The sequence below is a fragment of the Myiozetetes cayanensis genome, unplaced genomic scaffold, assembly GCF_022539395.1.
Source record: "Myiozetetes cayanensis isolate MyiCay16 unplaced genomic scaffold, myiCay2020 scf7, whole genome shotgun sequence".
In the NCBI taxonomy this organism is placed as follows: Eukaryota; Metazoa; Chordata; class Aves; order Passeriformes; family Tyrannidae; genus Myiozetetes; species Myiozetetes cayanensis.
The window spans coordinates 44,788,098-44,812,901 of record NW_026087964.1 but is presented as its reverse complement, the minus strand read 5'-3'; the positions used below and the strand labels follow the sequence as shown (position 1 = coordinate 44,812,901).

The window sequence follows — 24,804 nt, the reverse complement described above, 5'->3', positions numbered from 1 at the left end:
GTAGGTAAAGCCTACTTGCCCCCATACAATGGCTACTGAGAGAACCAAGGGATGCCAGAACATCGTATCATTCCCTCCGTCTGATGTTTTACTTAGATGAAATAGTTCTCCTGTTACATTCACCGCAGCCTTCGAGAACGTCATTCTCACTAGTTGTCCTAGATTTTTCAGAATACATTCAGCTTTGTCCATTGGCCCACATAAGGTCAGTATTGCAAGCTTGTCACACGGCCAGGACAACAACATTGAGCAAAAGTGTTACTGGTTTTACACTACGCTGCATACACCCCATTTTGACTATTGCATTTGCTTAGTATAGTAAATGTCACAGTCCTCCTTAGGATTTTCCTTCTGACCTGCCAGTAAACCCAAGCTACACAAGCTTGTGTGTTCCTGTGAAGACATGGGAAATGAGACAGGAATTACCACCTGCTGTTCTCTTGCACTTCCTAAGGTTACAGCCAGCTGCTGCTATTTCACATCAAATCACACAGGCTTCAAGCCAGAGTGATCCTGACACTCTTTATGGCTGCCTTGCCTCCCCCCAACACCACCTCCAGCTCTAATTAATCCCTCAGACTGAGTGCCAGTCCTGCAGCTAATTATTGTACCTGCCCTGGGGAATACAGTGTTTGTCATAACCCCGTACAGTGCCATGGACTCTCAGCAGGAGCTCTTTTATATAATCTTTTTATCATAACTGCTGCTTTCTCCATCAGCCAATCTACTAAGCAAAACAGTGCACCACAACAAGACAAGGATCCAGGAATTTCTTTTCACTTAGGCAAACATTCAGCAAAGAGTTTTGATTTGAATAAGTTATGTAATGATTCAGACTTTGTATTAAAACAACAAAAATTTAGTGTTTAAGATCTAGCATAAATACATCACTCTAAAAGCATTGTCTTCTATAATGATCTCTGTATTCACAGTGAACTCTACCTGACACACATTCAAAATGAATGAAACTGGAAAAAGCCAACACTTTGATCCTATTATTAGATGAATTTTCAGTGAAGTAAATATCTGTTCCACACAACTCAACTGTGAGTTCTGATGAGTGATCACCATCTGACCTACACAAAATACCCTTCCCGAAGGCAAACCCACTATTCTCCCTGAAAGTGGTGGTAGGCATCCAGATGGGTTGGTCCTCCCCATAACCAAGTTGGTTCTCAAAGAAGAAATTTTCTGTCTTGGCTTACGTTTCTCTTCAAATTTTATACCTGCTGCATTTATGTGATGCAGGTAAGTGGTTCAAGCTTCTTCTATGATGTTTATTAGGACCGGGTGAAAGAATTGTTTTTGATCAAATTGGTCCAATTCAAATGTTCAGTGTTGCAGCACTTCTGCGTGACAGCTGCAGTTTGAGATAAAGCAACTACATGATGCATCCTCAGTCACGGGACAAGGCTGTAGAAAAAGGAACAGGATGTACAGAGACTTCCTTCCTCACCATTCCTCTGGCATTACTAAAAAGGGGGAAGATGCAAACCAACTGGTGGCGGGTGAAGACACGCACTGCCTAGCTCTTAAGAAGGAATGACAACATCCTCGTCTTGAGAGCAGGTATGTGTCACTCTCTCTGGAGTGTCACAGCTGTTCTGCATTCCACAAGAGTACCTCAGGAGCCGAACATCAAAGGCATAGCTTGGCCCTGGAGAGTCATTCACAGCCAAAAGGACGCTCGTGTGAACTCTGAGCAGAGACACATCTCAAGTACAAGTGTCCCAATACTTTACACAAAGTTGGCAGCCAGTACCATCTGAGTTCTTTCCTAACCTCTCCTAGTTACAGAGCTGGAAGTTACCTTGCTCCAATTTGTTACCCTACTTTCAGCTTAATGCAAACAGGGGAGCCACAACAGCCCAATCCTAGTGAAGTAGAACAGATAATTGGTCCCAGGAATGGAATAGGTAAATACCCCTGCTGCCTTCTGGCAGATAAGGAAACAAAGTCTCGGAAGTGAAATTAACTGCTCACAGACAAATTTGCATTAAACCAGATGTCCAGCAGTTTTCTCAGTGATGCTGCTTCGGTGAAAGGTGAGTTAATGGAAAGAATCATGAATGGATTTTTAACCTTCTTGTTGTGGCACATTAAAAGTACAGTTTGAAACAGTGGTTACTTGAACTATAATTTGATTTACACAGGACAATTAATAATAGAAGAAACAACTATAAGGGTAGTCATACTGGTAAAGTATGAAACTAAAGCAGCACTCTGTTTGAAGTAACACACAGTAAAACAGAAAATATGCCTTTATACATACATAAAAATATAATTTGAGGGAATACTATCACTATATCACCACCTCTGCTGCAGCTTTTGACAGCATAGTAATATAAATGATATCAGTGAGTATTAAATCAGAAAAGAAAAAGATGGGGACAATACTAATTTCTGCTAAAAAAAGCTACACAGTCCTTCTATTAAGGTAGATAAAATTCTAATAATAAGCAGTATTTATAGAAGAAATTATGAGAAACTTTAGTATGATATAATCAAACATCAAGGACAGAAGAAATTAACTAGAATATGTTTAAATTATGTAAAATTAAATGTAATTAATGTAATACTTTGACTTTAATACTATATATTTTCTCTTTGACAACATGTTGACTGAGGATAAAAATAGGGAACAAAGCTTCCTATTAAATCACTGATTTACCTACATTTGTTACAGTTATCGATGCCTTCAAAGAAATCAGATTAATTTGTATACTACTATCTATTTGTGAAACAAACCTGCTCCTTTCTTAAAAAAAACAAAAAAAACCAAAAAAACCCCTAAAAAACTCCCAACCAAACAACAAAAAAACCCCACATAGTACCAAAATAAGATGGCTTTAAAAGAGAATGAAAAGTTAATGGTCATGGTTTAACCATCACTCAGTAACTAATATTTTGTAATTTATGACTGAGACACTGATTCAGATGACATGAACATAGGTTTTCCATGTATTGTCAGCAGAAGCAGGAAAAGGCTCAAAATATTTATTATACATTTCCTAGAAATGTATTAACTGATGGTAATAATACTCACATATTAAAACCAGACTTTAAAAGATTTTCATTTAAAAAAATCAGGTCAAAATTTATTGCTTGGATATCTTTAATTTCCCTTTACTATGAGGCAGTATAAAAGTTGTGTCTATAACGTAACAAGTGAAACAGTACTTTAAAAAGATAGCTTACATCCATATATACATATATACCCACATTTGTATGTAGTTATTTCAGTAAATAGACTGCTTCCAGGACTATTTCTGTTGACATGAGATAATTTTGACATACTTTGCCAGCACAGAAGAGTAGAACTTGCAAAACGACAACACCTCTCTATTAGACAGCAAAGAGAGAGAGAAGGAGCAAATATATTAAAAGTAAACAGAGAAAGGGAAAGGGTTAAATAGAAGAGAACATTATATTCCTATCCAAATCTAACTGCTTTACCAGGACCCAAGGAATGTTTTTAATCTTCAAGTCAATAAAGGTTAACAATAAAACAAACTTTCTTTTCTAGACCTTCATCTTTCCTGCTGAGGATACTTAGAGATATTATCAGTTCTACGCCAACCCAGCTAACAGGAAAATTTATGTAAACATAGCAAAATGAGAAAATAATTTTATGGACATAATTAAGTATGGCTTCTGGGCAGTTTCTCATTTCACCTAGACCAAAACCAATTTAAAAGCAGCTGCTAGCTAATGATTTCTAGCCCTGATAAGCAAGAAATCTCTCCTGTATCTGAACTAAAAGACAGAAGATATTTATTATGTCATTTACAGAAGGATGAGAAAAGACTAAGAATCCCAGAAACGGTAAAGTTGGAAAAGACCTCCAAGATCATCGAGTCTAACCTTTGACCGAACACCACCACGTCAACTAAAACACAGCATTAAGTGCTACGTCCGGTCCTTCCCTGAACACCTCCAGGAATGGTGACTCCACCACCTCCCTGGGCAGCCCATTCCAATGCTTAACCATCCTTTACACGAAAAAATTCTTCCTGATATCCAACCTGAACCTCCCTGGCACAGCTTAGGGCTGTGTCCTCTTGTCCGATAACTGGGAGAAGGGGCCAACCCCCACCTGGCTACAACCTCTTTTCAGGTGCTCATAGAGAACGATAAGGTCTCCCCTGTGTCTCCTCTACTCTGGACTAAACAACCCCAGCTCCCTCAGCTGCTCCTCACACAACTTACCCTCTAAACCCTTCACCAGCTTCGTTGTCCTTCTCTGGACACACTCCAGCACCTCAATGTGTTTTTTATAGTGAGGTACCCAAAACAGACCACAGAATTTGATGTGTGACCTTACCAATGCTGAGTACAGCACACTGCTGCTGCTGGCCACACTACTTCTGATCCAAGCCAGCATGCCCTTGTCCTTCGATGGACACCCGGGCACATGGTCAGGCTCATGTTCAGCTGCTGCCGACCAGCACTCTCGGGTCCTTTTCCACCAGGCAACTTTCCAGCCACTCTTCCCCAGGCCTGCAGAGCTGCATGAGGTTGTTGTGACCCAAGTGCAGGACTCAGAGCTTCGCCTTGTTGAACCTCAAACTGTTGACCTCAATCCATCAATTCAACCTGTCCAGATCCCTCTGCAGAGCCTTCCTACCTCAGCACAGGGGGCTGGTTGCCCTGAGGATAACCAGTCTTTCTGTTGAGGCAAAGAAGGCATTAAGTACCTCAGCCTTTTAATCATCCTTGATGACAATGTTCCCCTCCACATCCAGTAAGACACTCAATACTGGCTAGTTCCATTCTCAGACATTCAGCTCTGAAGACCTATTTCCATTATCAGGGTACAATCTCTTCTTGAATAATACATGCTTTGCAAGCCTACCTTTACAAAACCTTCAAAGGCTTTTTTTTAAAACTGGAGCAGAGCGGAGCAACTGGAACCGAGCAGGAGCCTGACATCAGCATTTATTCTAACAGTCCACAGGCTAAACTCCATCATTTTTAATTTAGCCATGGCTCAATACAGTAAAGGAAATCTCCCTGGACATTTCACGAAGCCATGCCCTCTGCAAAAAGAAGAGCATCCAAAAGACATACTAACATTACCATTTCTTACATTGCTATTGAGGAAAGCTAGTTCTGCATTTGACCTAAATGTTTAATCAACCAGAACTTTAGAGTAATTAGAGATCTGATACAAAAATACATAAAGAGATAAATAAAGAATTTTTGTCAAATAAGATCAGGACATTTGAATGTGTCCGTCACTACCTTATCTGTGGTCTCATGCTACTAAAAGCTCTAACTTGCTGCTCAAATTCACACTTAGGGTATGAATTTCAATATCACTCACACTACTGGAATGCTTTTTTGGCTCACATTTTCTACAGGCAGTATGGGCATAAGTAGATTAAGCCACACAGCATTATGGACTAGAGCCCTTATGCCATCTCTGTGTGATGAAGGAGACTGAGCCACAGATTACTTCTGAATACTTAAGAAAACTCCTCAGATTCTTTAAAAAAAAAAAAACAAACCAAACACAAAACCCCAGACACATTATGCTAAAAAGTGCCTGACTCCTGGGCGGTATTTGCAGGGTTAAAATTCTTAGTGTATAAATTTACTGAAGATATTTTTAAGAAAACCTGAACTTCAAAGCAGTTCAGTATATATTCTGCACATCCACTGGCTGTGAACAAGACCTTTTGAGATATCTGGTTACTATTTTTACAGTTTTGAAATTATTTCAGAAAGAAGGATATCTCAAAAATCTCAAGACCCAAGGTGAAAACTTGTGTGGGACAGAAAACAACATATTTTTTTCTTGCAAAATGTTTTCACAAATATTTTTCTTTCTTTTCAGCAGAATTTTAAAAGTTTAAGGTCTCATCTTGACAAGAACAGTCTTTACATTTTATCTTGACATTTTCTCTTACTAATGAAAATGCCTAGAAGAAAGAGAGCAGCTTTTCTAAAGAATAAGGGTCATTTTGGAATTTCAGTCCAATAAAGATCTTTGCTAAGCTAAATGCTTGTTTCAAACCAATATATAAAAACATAAAGCCAGAGAAACTTAAGGCACCTTATCTGTAAAAGATAAATTAGATTTACAATGTTCACCACTTTCAGATATTGTATCCAATCTGTCTGCTAACTTGCCAAAACCAAGTGTTAATGTCATGCCTCAGTTACTTTCAGGTACAATATATTTCTTGAAAATAATACTGTACGGTACTCCCTCTAAACCCATTTATTTTACATAGGCATGATGGAAAATTATATGCAAAGGTAACCAACCAGGTTTAAATGGGTTTAGTTTCATTTGGTGCATGACTGGCTTACACAAAGAATTTCCATTAATTAAATTGTAAATCCCCTGGCAAGTCGAGCAGATTCACCCTGAAGACAGTCATCAGAGGAGGTAACTGATGTACCATGAAACATAAAATGGTCAGAGGCTTCACAGTACTCACTACTGGTGAAATACACAAGGCAAAAAAGGAGAAGCTGCCGTAGAACATATTCAAAATACATAGAGAAAACCAACAACACTGGTCAAATTACCCAAGTTAGATCCATATACTGAAAAAGGATGTACTTTACTACAACATGCATTGACTAAAAAAATTGGTGAAGTTTCAGATAGTCCACAAGGTGCTATTCAGTGCCTCTTCCTCTTCACTGCTGAAGTTATCAAACTCCTTTTCTGTAATCAGATACAGAACTCAGTCTCAGCTGATGGCTGCTGCTGCAGATACAACTTCGTAATGTTCTTATATATGAATTCCTTAGGTCATAAATTCTCTGCTTTTAATCTGCACTTGAGTTACCAAACCCACAAAGTAGCTATAACCATTTTGTATGGTTCAGTAAGGGCTCCAATGCCTTCCAGCATAGAGGGTACGTTTTGGCAAAGTGGACATAAACACTCCTGCAGTCCTTGCGTGTTCCACCTACAACACTGAACAAACTTGCATCTTCTTACTGGGTACTGCCAACACTTCCAGCCACACACATTTAACCACTTTCTAGTTCTGACATCTCTCCAATATTTTGACAAGATTTCTGCATCGTCATTCCCTTGCGTTGATCCCACTTATTTTGTTTTCATGTGTTCAAACCTCTGAACCTTTCCTTGGAAACCTCTCCAACACTCATAATTCTAGATTCTTATCCTCAGCTATGTAATACTGTTTACAACATTGCTCTTCCATATTTGTTACTGAATCCTTCTCCAATACCTCTATAACGCTTGTTCTTTTGAATCTAAGGTCACAGTTGTGAATGTAAGAACACGCATCTTCTGAATGTAAGGCCACTTAGTGCAAGCAGAACAGAACATACAGACTCTGACATGCCATCTGAATGGAGCATCCTCTCCAAAGCCACAGGCACTGCTCCACTCTCCTCCCCTGTCCTCTCTCTCCTCCCATTCCCCATGAAGTTCTGTAGCACAGAACCAGCCAAAATATATAGTGCAGCATGGCCTCTGAGAGATACTAAATTTGCTTAGAAGTTAAAAGGAAATTCTTACATTATTCAGAATCTTTAGTCTGTATATTAGTTAGCTTAGAAAAAAGCATAATGGGCCTCACATTGTTACCCTCTACTTTCTTTTACTTCTTGAAGTAGTTTTCTGATTCTTCTTATTGAGTTCCAACTGAAATAATATTTAAAGCTTTTCACTCTTAGGCCACTGTCTTTATAAAAGTGCAGTTGTAACTTTATAAAAGTGCAGTTGTAACATAGCAGGACACCATGGTAGTTAATACTGGTAGCACCAACATCAAAATCAGCTGTAAAAGCATGTTGTGACTTCAGATAACATTATTGACTGAAAAAAGTAAAAGTCAATTAAATCGAACTACATGAAATAAAACAGTAGAATAAAATAAAGTTGCAAATTCAAAATGTTTAACACAGTTAACAGAAAAAAAAATAATCCATGGAACACACTGTTATGGAAAAATTCATAAACATGTAACTGAAGAGAGTCATTGTATCATCCGAACAATGTAACCAAGCATTTTCTAATGAAGCACAGATGTAAAGAAGAAAGAAGTAGCGCAGCCAATCTATCTTAACGCTCATCCCTGTATTTCTCTATTTTTCTGTTAAAATAAACATGATATTTAGAAATTAAAAGAACCTCTACATTTCCTAAGCTAAACCATCTTCGAACTGTCTGAATATAATTACAAGGTGATAATACTGTTATTATTAGAAATATCAAATACATAACATGTCAGGAAAAAGAGCTAATACATGCATACATTATATTTGTTTATAATTCACTAAATATTAGCTACATTTTACATGAAATCTAGAAGGACATTTATTAGAAACCCACTGGCCCTCTGCATAGTAGAAGCCCATGCATGGCGTGAACACATTGCTGGGGAAACTGAACAGTTTGGTTAGGAAAGCCAGTTTTTATACAGCGGAGCAAAATGCCTGAGAAACCTACTTCCACCCATAATGGAAAGTGTGTATTTTAGTGCATTACTATTGCATTACTCAGATCTTCCCAGACACTATCTGGTCGTGTTCAGTATTACTGTCCTGCAGACACTTACTTCAACATGCAGGGTAAATGCAGCTAATAAGCATAATTAGCTCAGACAGTGTATTTAATTTAGTTTTGCACTAAAGACTAATTGCCTATTCAGCGAAGGGGAAGTGTAACATTTTTTTTAAGATGCTTACCCGAGGGCCCTGATCACCTTGATCTCCCTGCAAAGTGGAAAGATGAGATGATAGGTTTAACACAGCATCTGTGTGCTACCCAGCTCTGTTATATAATCTAACATTACACTGCATCAATACAAACAGTCTCTTTAGTTCATGCTGGGAGAGCTTTCCGTTCACCTTGTAAGAACTCATCCACTCACCTTCTCGCCTTTTGGACCAGGAGGGCCCTGAAAGAAACGAAAGCAAAGATGAGTTATCGATACTGATTAACTCCTGGGACACAGCAAGAAACAGGTCTGCACCAACTTGCAGTTTCTTCCCAACAACGTTATTTCCTTACAATTTTTCACTCCAAATGCCAGGACTGTTCTAGAGATGGTTTCTTCACTGTACTAATAATAGGCACTATGTAGTTATTTCTTGAATAGTTTGCTAACCCTCTGTGTTGAATCAGACTACTTATACAAGCAAAACTATGCCTGAAATGACAAGATTTCTGTTGATTTCAGTCAGGGACAACAGTTTATCTCCTATCAGATATGAAAGTTTCCTAAGACTAAAACTTCTTCGCAGTGCAGCTAATAAATTCAGAGACAGATAAATCTGTCACATATTTTGGCACCCTCCTTGTCTTAGAGATTGCCAAACAAAAATGGATTAGGAATCTAAAAGTAGGGTTTTCATTCCTGTCTTTGGCAATACTAATGTTTAGTCCCAAGTACAGTGTTTCAGGCAAAATGAGCTCTTTGTATAACATGATTTTGCTGAAGTACTACTTACTTGCTACTTACCACCCAACAAACAGTAAGGTGATAGAATCACAAAACACTGAGGTCCTTTCCTATTCCATTTTTATTGACTGCCTTCCATAAAGCTACCAGCAGGTTTCTAAAACACTAGCTTTTCCGGTTAGTATCTTGTGAATAAAAGTGCTATCAGTCTGCAGAGAACTGGCTGCTTACATAACGCAGACTTTACCTTCAGCTTTTTGAAAGATATGCAGGTGTTTCATTACAAAGAAGGGTCTCAGATATACATATGAAAGCAGCTGGAAACAGAAAAAGAGTCATCCAAACTAGCAGGGTCCACTGTTATAACACAAAGGGGGGGGGGCGGTGTATGTGTCTCTGTGTGTGTGAGTGTGTGTATGCAGAACAAGAAAAGTTTGTCACCAACAACCCTTGTAAAAATTCGTGTGGTTCACATAAAAGCAATGGAAGGGAGGTTAGCCTGCTGTGTATTAAAGATGTGATCAACCCCAGGCAAGTCTTTGAGAATCCTTATTGTAGCCAATTTTCTGCTTAGTTTTAAGGGCTCCTGACGCATACCAGAGAAGAGCATCTGCTGCTAAATCTCTCAAGGAGTTAAAGCACATGCCTCTCCTTCCATAACCTGCCATCTGCATAGTCTGCTGCAGAGGACACAGAAACAACTCTGCCTCCTGACATCCCTACATCTCCTTCAGGAAGGACAGTGTTCACTGCTAGCTGAGTGGAAACTATCTGCTCAATTAACTATGACCCCTGCCCACTTTGTGTTGCCCTGAAAGCACTTGGCCTCTTTAAAAACAAATTAAACAAAATAATTTAATGAATAGACACAACCTTGCTGCACCTTTCAGGTCCCTCCATCTGTTTTTTTTATACATTAGCTCTGACTGCCCCTCTCCAGTTCACAAGTTCACACAAACACATACTGAAAACTACATGAAGCACTATCTACTTTTAGCTACAGACTCCACATATATGTACTTTGGCATGACATTACAGTAGAGCACATTTTTAGCAGATCTGCTTTAAAATTTACACATCGATGCCAATGAGCTTGTGAATTTGCAAACTTATAGCATCAGTAACACAGTAATTGCATGATGGGAAGAACTAAAATCAGTCAGTGCTGGCTATTACTGCCTTTTTCACCATGAACATCGAGCACAAGTGAAGGGCTGTGTTCATGTGTTCCACCTCCTTGAATTGTCAAGCTATGACTGGCTCTGAATATCTTATTGGCTGCAAACTGCAAATAGCATGACCCCTATCTGCTACATTCAGAATCCTGTTTCTTGGGCCTTAGGCATGAAATTATAGATAACATGACATGACTGAGACTGTAGACAGATGTTGACTTGTGGGAGTTGTTGCTGCCTTCGTTCAGACACTCAATGTCATTCTTACGCCCAGGGGTGGCCCTGCTTCTGGTGGGTTTTGGCTCAGAACTTTTCTGAGGCGTGCTCGCTACAGTTCTGCCTGCTGGTAGAAACTAAGACAGCACCAATCACATCATCTACCTGAATGAAGCTGGTTCATTGGAACAGAAACAAGTTAGAGTGTGCTCACATGAGGGTCCGTCCAGCAGATCTGCAGAGCTAGTAGACTGTCTCCCTTGTACAACTGCTGGTAATATCCTAAACCATCTCCAGCTGCAGAAATGGCCCCTGCCTCTACCCTGGATGTTTTCCTATTAAGAGTTCTCTGAAAACACAATCCATACTCAAACATGCTATTTAGTAAGGTCGAATCATGTATTTCAACTAAATTTAGTTCTTTTTCTGTGCAGGACTTTCTGAAAATTACCTGTTCACACCATATTCAGAATTCCAGTTTGTTTTTCATTGCTTGGTGTTTGCACTCCCTGAGTGCCACACACCATTGTTTCTATCAAGTCGTCCTTCCAGCACACAAATTTTTCATACAAAGTAGTCATAAATATCTGACAATTTTATTGTACCAGGAGTAAAAAACAACTTTTCAAAAGGCCACAAGAGCATTTCTGGTGTGAACATTCTCAAGAATCTTTTCACTTGTATTTGCAATGCTTTTGTTTTCCTCAAGAGTCTTGAAAAACAAACAAACAATTGCAAACAAAAATAGCTCTTTTGGATGCAAGTAAAGAGAACCAGTGGGGTTTCTTCAAAAGAAAATTAATGCAATACTTTCATGGCTTGTTCACCCATCTCTGGCTTTCCCCCTATTGTTTCAATTGTCCTCTATTGTTTCTGCAACTTTAAACAGAAAATTCCTATCTTCAGCCTTTGACATCTTCTTTCCATTTGTGCTGAGAAATTCTCCCAAGGTTTTTACTACAGAATTTATTAGTGTGTGTGTACACTGAGTGGAGGCAGGGAGGAAGAAAAATCCAAGGCAAAGTTGGGTTTGCGGGGGTGGGGTGTGATTAAGAGACAGATTTGTTTAAAGAAGGGCAAGGTTTCTTCTGTTTAAGGGTATAGACAAAAAGAACAGAATGAGTAAAATAACACTAGTTTTGTAGGCCACAGCACAGACATGCTGCTTTTTTCCCAGGGAGACTTCTGTGCTTTCGTTTATGAGATGGCAGAGATCAAGCCAGTAGCTGCTGAACAAATGTGAAAGCATTTTGTGTAAGTTATATGAAACGTCTGAGGTCAGAGCATTTCTGAAATAACTTTACAGTGTTTTCACTGGAAACAGAGGCTCTTTTCTCAAACTGTAATTATCTACTCCAGACTACTATACATTTCCAAGGAGAGTTTATAGCCCGTTTCACATAAGCAAGGCCTTGTAAATCTCAAACACATGCAAAATCTGCATTCATAATTAGGCGACAAATACTACTGTTTTTAAAACAAGGTCTTCTAAAGCAGACTGAAAGGCCTCCAGGCACCTGCCAGCCAAGAATAAAGCTGAAATAAGGGTCAAACCCATTCAACAGCCATGCTCAGCATTACTGACAGGTGATCCTTTTTTTTGGCTATCAAAATCTCATTTCCCTTCTCTGATGAAATTTTACAGTATTATAAATATGTGTACAAGAACAGAAGGGCAAGAGAACACAGAAGCAGAAAACAGGAGACTGATCCTTGCAGTCTTTATTTGGACAATGTTCCCTTAGGGTTTATCAAGTGTAATCAGTATGTTTTTTTCATATAGCTGGAATTTTATAATTCATTCCCTGAAAGATGCTAATTCTGTATTCCACCCCTGAGGCACTGCTGCCTTTATAGTTATATTCAGAGGACCTCTTCAAAAGCCAGTACTTGACTTCTACTGGTTTTACAAACATTCATAATTATCAGAATTCTCTTATATTCTCTCCACATTCCTGTTGCTACAGATCTGCCTTTAACCATAAACAGGTAGTTCTACTATAAACTCACCCAAAAGGCTCTAAAAACTGACATGCTACCTATAGTAAAACTGAAAACAATAAGGGATCCTTAGAAGAGGTTTAAAGAAGAAACAATGTTGGAGGTTTGGTAGAAAGCTCCACACTCAGGACAGAGAAATCCAAATTTTTTGTGACTGTTAGCCCATATGACACCATTGGATAAAGGACCTGTCAGTGCCCCAGTGACAACAAACCAACCAACCAACCAATCAATCAAAATCAGTTGGACTATGACAGTCCCACATCCCATTGGGATCGTCCTGAGATGTCAAACTCAGCACTTCTCATCAGACAGAGTTATCACAGAAGGCACGGGTAATAATGTTTCAGAGACAGTCACTGCTTTCCTACATTTCAACCACAACAGCCACATGCTAAGGCAACCTGGCAGGCAGAGGACTGAATGCAGCTTCCAAGATTCAACCTTCATTTTCATTTGGGATCAAAGAGCATACAACCCATTCATGCCTACAAGCAGGAACAGTATCCACAATAAATATGTGACTGGTAGCATAAAGGAACAGCAGCCCTGCAGATATGAACGGAAAAGCAAAACAAATTGTCCAATGTCATCTAGACAAACTCAAGAAGGAAATAAATTTGCCAGCTTAGTTTAATTATGTTTGCACTACTAAATGGTATGCCATATATTGCCTACGTTAATTCAATTACTGCAGTTTACTTTGAGGGTAAAAGGTGGCTTCAGCACATAACAACAAAATAATCAGATACAAAAGTCAAACTTTTTCTTTCTTTGAAATTTGACTCACGACTTCCACAAATTACAAGAACTTGTCTGGAACAACAGTCCCCAGGTTAACCTATAATTGCTGTAAAATACTGGGATCAGATATGCTGAATCATAAGAGGTTATAGAGCGTATTATGAAGCACAGTTGTGTTTCATAACTGTTTCAAAGTTCCTCCACTCATTTCAGTCTTGCGCCCACTATGCAAACCCTGAACTACTGAGCAATGTGGTTTTGGCATCTGCTGAGCTTGGCTGTGTTTTCAGCCAGCGTTTACATATGCTAGTTTACAATGCCAGCACCTCACCTTGCATCAATTTTACAAGTGCTCACAAGAATTTCCAGTGAATCTGAATTGTTTCTACTGCTGAAGTCTCTTCTTTTTTACAAGTTGAATTCTTCCCCTGTGATATGACTGACTTATGGTGAAGACTTCAAAGAAAAAAAACAACCACCACTCAAAAGACTCTTACCAATCTTTCATTTGCTCCCCTTATATTCTAAAGTTTTTTTAAAAATATCCTAAGGCAGAGAAAAAGAAACCTGAATATTTGACACAATAATGGTAACTGACCTAAAAAACATTATGTAAATGATCTAATCTGAAATACAAGACTGATGTATATAGCAATCTGGACAAACAGCTCAGTTAACACTCAAAACAAGCAAATTGTGACTCCTGCTGTAAATCCATACAACTGCATTCAGAGGTCAGTGATTTATACCAATATATAAATCATACAAGTTCATAAACTACAGGCAGGAGAACACGATCAACCTCGAATGCGTCAAGAAATCATTTAGTCTGTAATTTAGACATTCATTTCTCATGTAGTGCTCTTGTTGAGCTCAGGATGGGGTGCTTTTCTTGGAATTTATAATGTTGCTCACAAAAACCAGATTACATCACAAGTTGCAAAAGGGTCACCACTAATTGACTAATTCAGTACCCAGGAAGAAGGATAAGGCTCAGTGTCCCAAGCAAGAACCTGCTAGAAGAGGTCTCCTCTTCTTTCTCTGACATACTTTTTTCCTTTGATTAATCAATAAGATTGTCACCTTCTTCTTCCCCTTCCTCCCAAACCCTGCCCCCTTTCTACATACAAACATAATGTTTTTCTTTGAAAACCTACAAAACTCAACACAAATAGTCCGATAAAGATTCTGTGGTATGGAGGTTTTATGAATATGTACATGAAAAAACTAGGATTTGCTTTACTATTTCCACAAATTAATTTAATCTGAATCTGTTAAGTTTCTTGTGAATCAAACAGCTGCTGTACATGCCAGTAACACCAATTATATGGTGACAGAAAAAATTGGCACATTATTAGAGATAAGAAAATGGCTTCAGGTAACATCAAAAACCTCCTGACTTCCACTTAATGCTCAATGCACTGTAAAACAAGTATTTCCTGAACCTACACCCTCATTGCCTTGTCCACCACGTACCTTCCTATTCTACTATTTTTCAGATAAACACAAGTTTACTGATGATGTTTCAGATTTGATGCAATACTGTAAAAATCACACCAAAAACCAACAGCACAAATTCCACTCTTGTAAACAAGTAAAACAGGACACAAAAATACATATGAGGAGATCTAATATTGCTTTATCTCTCATGTTGTAAGAAAACAATGAGAGTTTCTGGTTTCAATAACATCATAGGTGCAAGGAAGATACAAACACATAATCTTGGTTACATCAAAACCACAGAAGCACACAAATTTTTGACTGGCACTCAGAACTGCAGAAAAACATTTGAAAACACAACTTGTGTGCCCTACAGAATCAAAATTCACAAAACAGACCGAAAAAGGGAGCTTTTTTACTATTACTGTTATATTTGCTATTTCCATTGCAGTCTCTCAGAATTTTTTGGAATTCAATTTATGATTTTTAAGAACGTTTTTCATGACAGTACAACATAATACCAGTTTCAGTGTTCAGTATTTGGTTTATAAAACGTTCCAAAAATGAGACATGTTTTTGATACAGACTTTGTTTCAGGCTTCCTCTTCTGCCAATCCACAAGCAGATCCCTGTCTCATTATGTGTCCACCTGAGACTTGAAAAAGCATCACATGCTATCTTAGAATCATCAAATAGTTTGGGTTGGAAGGGTTTAAAGGTCACCTAGACCACCCCCTACAGTGAGCAGCAAAATCTTCTATTAGATTAGATTGCTCAGGGCCCCGTCCAACCTAATCTTGAGTGTTTCCAGGGATGGGGCATCCACCACCTCTCTGGGCAACCTGTGCCAGTGTTTCATCACCCTCATCGTAAAAAATTTCTTCCTCCTACCTAGTCTGTATCTATCTCTCTTTTAGTTTAAAATCAGCAACCCTTGTCCTACCTTAGCAGGCCCTGCTAAAAAGTATAGTACAACCAAGGTTAACTTCTCATTCTCCAGTATCACAGGTGGGCTGTTCTGCAGTCCTTTATCTTCACAGAGCCTCCCCCTGCCTTCTTCCTCCTCTTCCTTTTGCTGCATTGAGAGTAAACACTTGGAGATCCACTCCATCTTATACTAGCCTAATTATCTCCAGAGGAGTTTTCTGCACTCGCCAGTGAGAACTGTACCCATAAGCAGCCAACAAGCAGACTGTACAAATATAGAGCTATTTTGCTCAAAAATACTCATATGCTTCTGGCACCCTGGTCTAAGGAGAAACATTAAGTATTGATGCCTTGAACCCAATTAAAACATTTTATTTTATGGAAGCAGTTAATATGCCCTGAAACCAAATAAGAACTTGAGAAAAAAGAAACCAAAACAAATCACAAAACAACAACAACAAAATCCAACAAACAAAACCATAAAAGGAAGACCAATGTACTCCAGTGGAATTTAGGGCTTATAAAACTGCAGGGATTATGAAAATACATTCTGTCTTTCTTTCCCAACACAATAGAAATTGAAAAGAAAAAAAACCCTACATGTTCTGCCAATCAGACTCATGAAATCCCTTTTCCAGATTTTTGAGATAAAAAGTCACCATTAAATATTTTTTATACTTCCTTTGGCCAGCTCTCTCCTTTATTCCTAGAGGCTTAGTAAGAAAACAGTTCCTCACTGGGAGTTAATAACTTCCTGTTATTTTCAGAAACAGTAGTTCCTATCCTAATGCTTCAGCTATTTTTTTTACCTAAAACTTGAACAGTGGTTTCTTTAATTCAAATACCTCTGATGCTTCCCTGATTGCTTACTGGCCTAGTAGATAATTCAGCTGAAATGACAGTGGCCTTCACTCATTTAGTATTTTTTGTTTGGTTTAAAAGGACCTTTTTGATGAGGATGTCAATACTTCAAGTATTTTGAAGAAATCAGACAAGAGATAAAAGCAAGGAAAGGGGGGAGTTCCAGAGCAATGGAGATTTACAACTGCTGGTCACTACCTACAAGAGAAGTACCTATGGTCATCGAAATATATCTTCCAAGCTCCTTAGCCTTTTGGATATTTCAACTTTACTGTCTCCATAACTACCATGTGATAAAGTAGCACACAAATATCTATCAGGCAGATCCTCCCTTGAGCAGCAGTTGGATCTAGAAGATTCATGAACTTTATTATCAGATGCTGCATAGGGTCCAGCTCTACAAAAAAATCGTAACTACACAGAAACAGATGATTAAAACACCAAATAACCCTCTCTGTTCATCCATTTGAAACATGGACTAGTTTCAAAACAAGGTAACTTTCAGAAGAATCTTGGTCTGTACCTGCTATCATATCAAGGCATACTTAGATTAAAGTATTAAAGGTTGAACTTGTGTATACAAGCAAACCTGCACAGCTCACATACAAACAAGGTTTGGCAGCTAACATGCATTTCAATGCTAAACTTAACTTTTCAGCAAAAGGATTTTAACACAGACTTTGAAACAGGGAAGGTAAATTCCATTCTTCCATTTATTGTCTTCCATTTCAGCTGCAATGCGCTGAGTTTCACTCAGTATTTCAAAGGCAAAGCATACTGTACATACACTGTTTTTTTCTTTTGCAAACTTTGCTACAAAGTATAGGAGACATTTGCTAATTCAAGGCAGTAAAGTGTCAAAGAAATATTTAGAAATTCTTTTAGTGTTGTCTTCAAATGCTACTATAAATGCTACTGTGAACGATGTGTACTTAAAACATGAATGGTTAAAAAAAAAAATGGCACTAAAATAGCAGTATAAAGCCATAGCCATGTAAAAAACACCCCAAGGGACAGAAAAGCTTCAGAGACCTCCACAGATTAAGAGCAGTGAAATTATTTCACAAACTAGGTACCTTTTTAAACTTAAGGGTATGCTAATGCTTGGGGAAAACACGTTTCAGCAAAATACCATATATTCCTCTGAGGGTCTCCTTCTTCTTTGTTTTCTGTCCCTCCTCTTGCACATCCTGCAGTCCCTTAAATAGTTTCTGTGCAGAACTGGCTCCACTGGTTCCCAAAAAAAGCCTTTTTACAAGAACTGCCTGATAAACATCATGATAAAAGCTACACTACACAAACCCAGCTGATGCGACCTCCAAGTACTAGGTTACTGCAAATGTCTCCAAAACTATCCTAGGTATAAGGCATTGCCTTGACACTCTTAAGTCATAATTCTAGTCTTGATGGGGATGCGTCAACCCTTTTATTCGACATTAAAGAGTATATAGAAATAAAAGCACATAAGGACAGCATATAAAACAATATTTAAACTGCAATAAGACAAACAAATGCCAGCAGGAGAACTAAACTTCTTTTTTATCTTCCCCAGTTTCCTCATCTACAAAGGGAAAAACTGCAATGACATAATTCATAGACATGTTTTGAGAACTGTTCAGATTTGTGAAGTTTGAGTTTAAACACTGGATAAATGCAAATGAATTTTGATATCAACCACAAACATACACATACTTTTATACAGGGACATATGTAAAAGTGAGATCACTGAATATATTTTTGTAACCTTTAAGGCTGGGACTTTATACAGGAAGCAATTTAAGACAACATAAAGTTTATTAAAAACAAAACTGTTTTCTCCTCAAGACTAATAGTTTGGTCTACAAAATTCAGAACATCTTCAGGGGAAATTACACACATATGTATATGTCTACTTAAATGGATATTCATTCTTTTTGGCAAATGATCACTAGCAGACATACTGGGCAATATAACTGGATTGTATTTCTGAAAATACGTGATTCTCCTTCATGTTTCTCAGTAGCTAACAGGTCTTGAATGTTACTGATGGATCTCAGTAAAAAAGATTACTAGGAACTCCTAAGCTATTGCAGGGACAGACGAAGCATTTTTCAAACACAGCACTCTAGATTAAAGCTCACAAACAAAATGGACACTTCCATGCCGTGGTCGTTAATAACATTACTGGCAGTACACAAAACACTCCAGCGAAAGTAATTGCTGCAGTTTCAATTTTTTCTTCCTTTTCTCCTCAAAACTTGACTCATGCTTACAGGAGAGAATAACACACCATCACAGCTCTTCATGCCAGCATCAATTCAATATAAAAAACCGGAAGCATTTTTCCTAAAATATAAAGTTGCTTAAAGTAAAATTTCAATTCATAGAAGCGTCACTTTATAATGGAATATATAATATACAAATTTTGAAGCTTCCATATAGCAGTCTGAGATCCAATTCTCCCAGGTCTGCTCTAGTTTATAGGACTTTCAAACTTTCATCAAAAACATCACTAGGTCTCTGGATAGATAATGGGTTTCAAGGAAACTCTGATATTTTGAAAACTGTGTCAAAGAACAAGGTCTTTGAATATCACAGCATTATCTTTAAGTCATAATAAGATTGATGAAATACACACTTTTATAACTCCTAATTTCTTTTTTTTTTTCCCCCCAAAGATAGTGAAACTACTGGGATCTGCAACAAATTGAACTGGAATTCAACTGAAATACAGCATAAAGATCAGTAAAAACAATAAGCCAGCATGAGTTTAATATCAAATTAAAAACATGTGCAGCGGGATAGTAAAATACTATATAATATTCCTGAACACAGTGCAATACTTTGCTTTGACATAATTCCTAATAAAACACAGAACACACTAGTGTATTTCTGCCATCTGTAGAATAGGAGGAAGAAAATACAAAGGTCATTTGATAAAGAAATGATTTAGGAATACAAGAAATATTTTCAGGGTCCTTAATTATATTTTGACAACCCTTTGTACATCTCATAACAAAACCACAGTACTAGGCTTGCAATTGCTTTTTTTGTACTCATATGTACTTTGTTAACCTAAGTGATGCTTTACCAAATTAAGGCTTACAAGTAATTTTTGCTTCACAGTTTCGCACTTGCTGTTAGAAGATCTAGTATGCCCTGGTGACAGCTGCCTTCTAGATGAATAGATGGAATGTTAATTTGTGACTCCCCATAACATTTATGCTAGCATATGTAACCAGTGAATCAGACCTTCATGTTTATTTTATTAAAACAAACCCAAATCTTTTCAGAAATTAATGATGCCACCATGAAAAAATGTTGGTAACACCCTACAAATAAAAAACTGTCCTGCGTATTTTCTTTTGAAGTTTTATGTATTAGTTAAATGTATTGTTTTATTCTAGAACTTGGTTTTTTAGAGTGACATTATCATCAGTTGTCACTCTGTGAACTACAAAATGAGGGGATCAACTTCTAAAAGTTATGGGCCAAACAAATTACACTCAACTGAATTCTCAAAACTCATCTTCCAATATTTCTTCCTTTTATTGCATCTAGCTACTCTGAAAGGAGATCTTCAGGTTCAGTAAAAGAAGCCACTTTCCTAAGAGTAGAATTCATTTTACAAGGACATCCAGAGCCTATATAATGTTGCATGAAGAGCCTTTTCCACAGAATTCTGTATAATGAATATTCTAAATTTTGTGTTTGTAGAAAATCAAAACCTAGACTGAATTGTTAATTGTAAAATTCAAATCTGATATTTTTTTATGAATCAAGCAAGAAAATCAGAAGTAAATTATTTGTTCCAGGAAACGCTGTGGAACATTTGAACATCTTGCTATTTCAGCACCAGATAGTTCCTGAAATTGTAACTCAAAAGCATGCCTATCAGAGTAGGTAAAAGAACACAGTAGCACAGCTGGGGTAGAGGTCTGGCCTCCCCTTGGGTGTCTGACAGAGCCTGATGAGCAGAGCTCAAAGAAGTCTAATTATCCCAAACTAAGTTCACTTAGCAGCACATTGTAGGGAAGTCACTAATCTGTCATTAGGGGCTCCTTTGCAATTCCTGACAAAAGGGTGGGAAAAGACAAGTAAAAAAATATGTTGGAAACAGAGTACAGTATCAAATACTATGAGAATTTTGCTTGTTGATGACTGGAACTTACTCCTCTCAGCCTTTTTAAATTTTGTGTGGTGCTTCCTTAGTCTTGGTAAAACTGATGGTTCAGAACAATTCGCCCCTAAATCTCCAATTCTGTGCTCTCTTCTTTGCAGAGCAATGAATCCTCTTATTTGCACTAATACTACCTGCTTAGCCAAAAAAAACCATTTAATATTCATAGCTATCCTGGTTTACACATGTGCTTAAGTCTACCAAGGAAAACTGAAGTGTTCTATATTTTGAAAGTGCTCATTGTTGTTGTCAGTGCCTTTTAACATTATTAACTTTTGTTTTATTATATATGATGCTGAGAAAGCATCATACTTTAATACCATTAAATGCATTAACTCCTTCTGGGAAGATACATTTCTTGCATCTTTCCTGTCATAAACATGTATGTACACACTAAACCTGGAGTTTTGCGCGATTTCTCATCCTACATTCTCTGATGTGTGTTTATTTTAGCAACTAGAATAAAATGAAAAGTCATGATAACGGCTTTTGTTTCTTCATGTTCACGAATCAATACAGGCTGTTTCCTAAAGAGATCTCACAATTTCAATAGTGTTTACAAATTCTATTACCATTTTAGAAAGGAGAATGGTAAGCAAATAGTAAAACTCTGCACACTAAATCCATATGAAATTTATTATATGCTTGTTTATTTATGTGATGCCCTCAGCTAAGATTAATTTCTGATCTCAAAATTTATTGTAAATGATTATTATCAGCAGAGGGATCAAGGACTTAACTTTGTTATTCACACAAAGAAAGCAAGAAACTGACTTTCAAAAATCTGCTACCTGATGATAATAAACTGATTGTTAAAGTTCAACAGTAAAATCTGACCTGCAACTTGTAACTCAAAAGCAGATTAGCATTTGCATATACAATCCATCAGCAGGATCAGAAGTTTACAGAGGAGCTTAGGATACCAGTTTATAGAAGAAGCAGCACCCCACAAGATCATTCTCCACAGTGGGAACAGCTAATGGCCTAGGTACAACCACTGGGCTTCTTTCAGGAAGAGCAACATTACTGCACTGTGTATATCAAGCTAATGAACTATTTCTTCAATCTTAGGCTGATTTTTTCCCTTTTAAGAGTACTTCCTGCCTCCTTCTACCACTCTCCATGTAAGTAAAGAGTCTTGAGGCATTTCTGAAAGCAAACTGCTGGAAATAAGTAATATGGAGTTTACACCTCAATTTATGGTGATCAGAACAAAAAGAAGCATGTCCAACTCTAAGGGTCTGACAAGTACTCTGCAGCTTTAGTCAATAAGACATATTATGTACCTCGCTCATAGCCATAAAAGCACATTTAACAGGTCTTGGAACACAGATGGCTATCCAAACTACCAAAACTGAAAGGGAAACTCATCAGGAATTAAAATGCATTTTCTTCACACAACCCCTTTTCCATCTTCCCTGCTGCCAGATACTCAACTCTTTTCCAAGGTCTAGGAGTGTCCCTACCATCAAGCTGTTCTCTAGAAAATGAAAAATCTCTTCCATAGACTGCTGCCTTCCAAAACTGCTCAACACTATGGCCTACGTCCTGTTGACTGTGTTTCTTTCTCCTTTGACAAAAACCAGAAAACTAAAAGTTAAAATGGTTCCCACCAGCTCTGTTGACAGAACAAGCCAGTAATAGTCAGTTTAACCATGAATCAGAATTTCTGTAATCAGAAATTAAAAATACTCCAGTGACATACCCTAAAGCTTGAGGGTAAAAAAGACACACACGTGCATGGTAACCCCATACACAAAGCACTGGAAAATTTCAGACTGTTACAACATCACATCCATGGACATTTCACACAAAGGAAAACAAGAATCCCATGAAAACAAGTATCAATCATTAATATTTTGTCCATTTCTAATGCAGATTTGGATGGCTGCCAAAGAGAAGGGAGAAGCATCTGTGAGGCTGCTGTATCTCAAAGTCCCACACAGAGAGTGATCATGTGTGCTGACAAGAGAGAGAAATTCTGTTGTGCTAGAGATAGGCCAGGGAGAGGATATTGCCCCCAAGATAAAAACAGTGACTGACTGAGACAAAGTTACACCAAAACACTACCCTACCACCCTACATTTATAATTGTTATTAGTTCTGGTTCAGCAAGACTTTTTAAAGGATTATTTTGTCTTCCTTCACCATAATACTGAAAGCATTGGTTTCTAGTATTTAGATGAATTTCACTTCTAAACAACCAAAAAAGTTAAAAATACTGAGCCTTCTCTGTTTACCCGGACAGTACATTACTTACAGAATTAACTTTAGACTAGAAGCTAAACCCTGTTCTTTGACAAACAGGAAGACTTCCATTATTTCAAATAGAGGATGCATGGGCAGAATTCAGTTGTACAGATTTACTGGGAAAAGAAACCTTTCTGGTACAAGGTAATCCAAACACTTATTTACATTCTAGAGAAGAAAAAGCAGATATTCTTTGAGGTCATTCAAGAGCCAGAACATAAGTTCAGCAAAAATATTAAATATTTTATTACTTGTTCTTCTACAAAGAAACACAACTTACATTGTATTTAAAACAGCTCTCTTTTTAAAAGAAAACCAAAATCATAAGAAGGAACTTTATTTTTTAGAAGTTATGATAGAAATTTTTTGGCTGTTCATTATGGTCTTTACTGTTCAGAGGTATAATAGAAAAATGAGCTTTTTCTGAAAAAAAAAAAAAAGTCATGAGTTGTAATAAATTTTTGTGACTTAAAATGGGAATATATGAAGCCAAATTGTCTTCTGTTACGTACTTTTGAAGAAAATAAGCAGTAAAAAATTAAAGAGAAAAAGATTGGAGGTGTTAATGATCTGTTATGCATTTATACTTGTGTGTTGAGTGAATTCAGTGTGTACTTTTGGAAAACCATAGCAAAAAAGGATAGGTTTAGTAAAACACTGAGCATAAAAACGATTAGAATCTCTGATCTTACTGTGGACTTACATGGCTATGACATCAGAAACTTTCCAAGTGCTTTTCTAGTCAGCATAACAGTTTTGTTGTTTGAAGGCAGGAAGCCTTTACTTACTAACCAAACCAACAATACTTTTAATTTTGAATTTCTTGTGGACACAGTTAAGACCAGGGAAATCGCTGATAATCACAGGTGGCTGAAATGTCTGCATTATTTTAAGGACAAACCAAGAGAGTTTGACTTATTTTATCTGTTTGTGAACAGATTCTGTTTTCTGTTGATACTCTAAAGTTAATTTTTAAAAGTCCTGAGATTTTCAACCACAGCTTTCAATATTTAAAAAAACGCTTGTCTCATTAAGTTATTTGGATCTGAGTTTTAGTTTAAGCAGAAAGACACCTAAATGTACAGCCTACATGTAGTTGCCTGAGACACACAGACGTCAACATTGGCTAGAAAAGCAATTCAGCAGAATAGTTATCGGATTCAGTAGCCACCTACAATCAGAATCTGGAGTTAAGGGGCACAAATGTGTGCAGCCAGTGTTATGGGAGAGGTTCTCTACGTATCCAAGACAGCTGCCCGTGACTGGCAGCTACAACAATGGTCCAATACAGTACACAAAACAGCCAGTGGCTAGGTCAGAGACCCTGGATCATCTCACACGGCAACAAATACCTGTATGCAGGCAACGTTATCGAGCCCAAGGAGTTTACAGTGAGCTGAGCAGGTTTCTAGGTGCTCTGAGTATTGATTTAACTTTCATTGACTGCAAGGAGTGCTTAGATGCCTCATATGTCAACATTTGCACACAAGATTCTAGGTGTAGGCATTTCAATCTAAACTCTTGACTGTCTGATGCCACTTTGACTTCCCCACCAGTGCTCTTGTAAGAATTATACCTGGACCCAATCAGCCAGTCAAAATACAAAATACATATCCTCCTGCCACCATAAGTG

The 24,804-nt window shown here is 37.6% G+C and overlaps 1 protein-coding gene across 1 annotated transcript in view; it reads right to left on the bottom strand.

Annotated features, from left to right (window-relative positions):
- Window positions 1-24,804, bottom strand: part of COL25A1 (collagen type XXV alpha 1 chain) — a 306,336-nt gene that overhangs the window by 97,103 nt on the left and 184,429 nt on the right. Inside the window, exons 6-7 of the mRNA XM_050338528.1 lie at window positions 8,868-8,894; window positions 8,683-8,709 (exon numbers count right to left, since the gene is read on the bottom strand). Coding sequence (XP_050194485.1) covers window positions 8,683-8,709; window positions 8,868-8,894 — 54 coding nt within the window. The remainder of the gene's footprint in view (window positions 1-8,682; window positions 8,710-8,867; window positions 8,895-24,804) is intronic.